Source organism: Phaethon lepturus, unplaced genomic scaffold (assembly GCF_000687285.1).
Source record: "Phaethon lepturus isolate BGI_N335 unplaced genomic scaffold, ASM68728v1 scaffold23655, whole genome shotgun sequence".
Taxonomy (NCBI): domain Eukaryota; kingdom Metazoa; phylum Chordata; class Aves; order Phaethontiformes; family Phaethontidae; genus Phaethon; species Phaethon lepturus.
In genome coordinates, this window is record NW_010541519.1 from 1,253 (window position 1) to 6,084 (window position 4,832).

Genomic DNA, 4,832 nt, shown 5'->3' on the forward strand with positions numbered 1-4,832 from the left:
TTATATAGGGCCAACTGTTGGTGTGGTTCTCTGTTTCATCTGCAGTGTCGGTCACCAGGGCTGGAGTAGCCAGCTGCCAGTGGTTTGAGTGGCCACAGTGCCCGGGGTGGTATTTTTAAATAATTGTTTAAAGAAGACCTGAAACAGATTTAGGAGTAAGAGCAACGGGAACATGCCAGTCTGAACACCCCAAGGATACTCAAAATTCTCAAAAGGTATTGTCGCTGGTCTGGAGGAGAAGAGGAAGGTGAAGCAAGGTGTCGCGCCTGTAAGTTTTCTCTCCGAGGCTAAAAGGTAAAAAGTGTAATTATTAACGGTTTCCAAGAGATGGCTCCCAAAGTACAGAGATGACGGCAATGCTGAGTACAAATAAACAGATTAGTGGCACAACCAGCCATTTTATCATACCATAAGCTGCTGTTACAAAGTACAGCACAGTGATAAACTTGACCCAGCTCACAGAGGTGATAAAAAGCACAACGGGGAACAGATACAGCAAGTCAGGTGTCACATAACCCAACCCTGAGAACAATAACTTTGAGAGCAAATGAATCAACATTGTCACCAGTGACTATAAGACAATGAATGCTGGTAACAAATTTGTTTTAACACACTCTGGTCAGATTTGTCATTATCTCAACCCATCAAGCCTCGCATTGGGTGACAGAAAGGACTGTAATGGTTTAAACCAGCAGGTAGCTAAAACAACCACGCAGCCACTCACTCACACCCTGCCCCCAGTGGGATGGAGCAGAGTATCAAAAAAAGTCAGAGGTTGAGATAAAGACAGTTTAATAAGACAGAAAAAAAAATAATTATACTAATAATGATAAAAGAATATACAAAACAAGCCGTGCACAGCTCACCACCTGCTGACCAATGCCCAGACAGTTCCTGAGCCGCGGTGCCTTCCCAGCCAACTCCCTCAGTTTATATACTGATTAGGCATGATGTCGTATGGTATGGAATAGCCCTTGGGCTAGTTTGGGTCCAGCTGTCCCGGCTGTGCCCCCTCCCAGCTCCCCGTGCACCCCATGCCTGCTCCCTGGCAGGGCAGAGCACAGGAAGCTGGACAGTCCTTGACAGCTTAACCGCAACTGAAAACATTAGTGTGTTATCAACATTATTTTCGTCCCAAACCCAAAACACAGCACCATGCCAGCTATCAGGAAGAAATTTAGCTCTATCCCAGCCCAAACCAGGGCAAAAGCATTCAGTTAAGTACTTCTTAGTATACAACAGTGAAATAACAGCTGAATTATTTCCTTTCTACAAATGACAACATGCTTGCTCCAACTGCCCCCACAAAGCTACTTTTGAAAACTTTTAACAAGATACTGTTAAGATTCAAAGTTAAGTCTTTCAAATGTTGTAAAATTAACATCGGGGAGTTCTAGACCTGTTTGAATTTAATAATTTGCATGTACATGTTATGGCACAGTCCTTGATTACTACTGATAACAAGTTATTTTCCTAAAAGACCCTGTGCTTCACGGATCACAAGGGCCAAAGGAAGTACAAGGATGTCCATTTACTGTCCCACCACATGCTACTCTGCAGAGAACACAGAAGTGGTTGTGGTGTGTGGCCCTACTCTTAGATATATTTACTTTTTGATACTGTGCAAGAAGGAGTGGCTTGTATAGAAAACAAGAAAGGCACAGGAAGATCAAGCCAACACTAGTACGTATCTCTTAACTTGGTTACTAACACCTAACAGAAGGTGCCTCGAGTAGACTTTTTTCAAAACAGATGTTTTATCTGTTCAGATCACTTTACAGGCATTATCAACCATGATCTTGATCATATTCTTATAAAGGAATATGTTCAAACACTATTTTAGTGCTGACAGAGAAATGGTGGGAATAGCCATTTCTCCACGCTCATACCATCACAAATCTGGCCCTAGTATAGCCTGGGTTAAAAAATTAAGTAGGTGGTCAACTCACCACAACATGGGACTTAAATTTTGTCCCAAGGGGTTTCATTTCTGTGCCTTCTCCTCCAGCAACTGCACTGTTATAGTCTAAATGCATTAAGCAGTCTTATTTTATCCATGTCAGCTGAGCTAAAAACTCCCTTTCGAAGGATTTTCACTGGTAACATTCATTAATGTAAACATGATTCTACCACAAGGAATGACCAAAGCAGGAGCAATTAAAAAAAGAGGGTCAGGTTGTTCCATTCTCTGTATGGAACCCTTTTAGATAACAACTGCTCTATTTGTAACACAGCAGACTTCATCTCAAGAGCCAGTACAGTATCCCTGTGTGACTCCAGCTAAACTAAGCCTACGCAGACTGCCCTTCTAGCAGAAACTGCAGCAGGAACCTGAGATTAAATCTTCACTTGCTACAAACAAGCCCCTTCACAGACACACACCCCTCCAGCTCAGGTTAGGTCCAGCTTAGGTCCCAGGTAATCTTTCCGGCACCTGGGTGATGTCAGGAGCACAGTCTTTGCCTCAGCGCCTCAGTTTGCATGCACTGAATACCCTGAAGATTTGTGTTCACCTGAGATTCTTCCCCATGAACAGTACCCACAAAAGTAAAAGACCAAAGCCCTGATGGAGGAGACAAGCCCAGGAGAAACAGCACAAGCACTAATACCAGTACACTTGCCTTTTTGCTTGAAGTTCCTTCATGAAGAGCTACAGCAGTATTGCTTAGCTTGGGATTTGCAGAACTGCCTTGTGTATCCACCACATCCATCTTCATTGTTTTTCTAGGCACAAGGTCTAAATCATCATTCTCGCAGTCCTCATGGGGTGTCTTGTCAGTTTGTGTTGTCTCTTCTGCTTCTGAAACAGTTTTCCCTGACTCTTCAGCAAATTGCACCGTGTAGGGGTAAAGTTTATTCACAATATGCAGAACTTGGCCTGGCTTCATTTTCACCTCTTCATCCTTGCCTATATTCACAAGGTCAACACTAGTTGGGTTGACTCCTATCTTTGGTTGGAAGAAAAATGACAAAAAAGATAGGAAATGATGTTGTAACTGGAATCGTCAACCACCACTCCATTGTCCTGGAATATCTATCCTGGAAAGCAAATGTGATTTATATTCCCTGCTCCCCCTCCCCACACTGGCCCATTCTAGAGGATCAGAGAAGTCCAATGATGGAGACATCTCTCCATGGCCAGCCCATCTGTATTTTAATGCTTTTATTTTCATTTTGCATATTACACTTCCACAAAACCAAGTCTGTTATTTCTTCTCTTCTAGCAGGATATGAGGATAGCAAGGTCAAATTTTTACCTGCCTCTCTCATTGCATCAGTTTACAGCTCTACGCAACTTTAAAATAACATTTCCCTCCAAACAGCATTTTAAAGACTGAGAAGTTACCTAAAGTTTAGCTGATAATTGAAAAGCAATATATTTTCCTCTGTCTCAGGCATAACTGATAACACAAAGTGGCGTGGACAACATACAGTGACTGCTTGATAGACAGATTTTGCCTGATCATGAGGGTCTTCCTAGGGAAGCTGGGAGTTCAGCAAAATGCTTCTGGTTAATTTTTATGCATGAAACAAGCTTTAGGAAACCAGGTCTTTCCTGTGACTGATAAACTCTGTCACAGAATGTTTCTTTAGCTTTGCAACTGTGATACCTGCCTGGTTCACATGATAGTAACTGTGCCTGTCATCACTTGGTGTTCACTGCGATGAAGCACCCACCTGACTCCAGTCAGAATCTCATCAGTCTACGGTTCCGCAGTTTCACTCAAGTCAAGTACACTTCACACTCCCTGGGCCAATATGCTATCGAACAATTCATCACTGGAATCCTGTGCCACACACAAATCACCTGGGAAGCAACTCTAGAGCAAGCAGCAAACACATGCTAGCACCCACTGCCAGAAAGTATTCCCAGACCAGAGATTTCAGTAACATGGTCTTCAAATTGTGGCTAAGACTGACTTCTGTGAAAAACTGTCTGAGAGATCTTTCCTGGATTCACCAGATACCAGTGGGGTCCCCGTGCTTACTGAGCTCCAGGGATGTTTTGACAGATGTTACTCCTCAGTAGGCAGAACATGTTGATGTGTTGTCCACATATGCAGATGCTGCAGGCACATATATGTGCCTTAGGCCCTGACAACAGAGAATTTTCTCTTCATATTATCTCTGGGATACTGATCCTCGTAAGTGTGAGGGAGTAGGCCTACATCCATCCAGTTAGTAACATTAGAATGCCTTCAGTGTTGCCCCACATCCCATCCCTTCCCAGAGGTGGGTGACCACACCTTTGGCTCTACCAGCCATCAAAACAAAAACCTTCCACAACTGCCCAGTCCCATTAACACAAGAACTAATTTGACCTTAAATGAAGGGCTGCCTCAGCTTTAGAAGTTTAAGGCTCAGGAAGCTGATCAGCAAGTTTAGGGGAAGAACTCCAAAGTCTCCCAAACATCGTGCCTGCAAGAACAGGTTGAGGATTCACAGCAGCGTTCTCTGATGCTGCAAGTCTGGCTGTCTGAGACTGGACCATATCTGGAAGTAGTGCAGTCTTTCCATTAAGGTATACAAAAGAAGGAAAAAAAAAAAAAAAAAGAGAGAAATCCCTTAAGAGGACCAATCACTGTGCTGTCCTTGGTCATAAAACAGCTTCAGGCCTTTCAGACCCAGTGATCAGAATAATCACTTGCAGCTTTCTGGAGTTTAAGTACAACAACCATCCCAGTAAGTATCAGAAATATTGTACACCCATTTAAAAACATACCTGCTTAACTGTGACATATCCCTTGTTACAGTCTGCTTTTAATTGAACTGTAAAGAAAGAACAAAGTGTCACAAAACAGTATAAACAAAAATGCCAGAACTCTGCTGAA

At 43.0% G+C, this 4,832-nt stretch overlaps 1 protein-coding gene across 1 annotated transcript in view; it reads right to left on the reverse strand.

The window, feature by feature from the left end:
* Nucleotides 1-2,621: 2,621 nt before the first annotated feature.
* Nucleotides 2,622-4,832, reverse strand: part of LOC104621312 (aprataxin-like) — a gene marked incomplete at its 3' end in the record, with an annotated part of 3,624 nt that continues 1,413 nt past the window's right edge. Inside the window, exons 3-4 of the mRNA XM_010287764.1 lie at nucleotides 4,724-4,770; nucleotides 2,622-2,948 (exon numbers count right to left, since the gene is read on the reverse strand). Coding sequence (XP_010286066.1) covers nucleotides 2,622-2,948; nucleotides 4,724-4,770 — 374 coding nt within the window. The remainder of the gene's footprint in view (nucleotides 2,949-4,723; nucleotides 4,771-4,832) is intronic.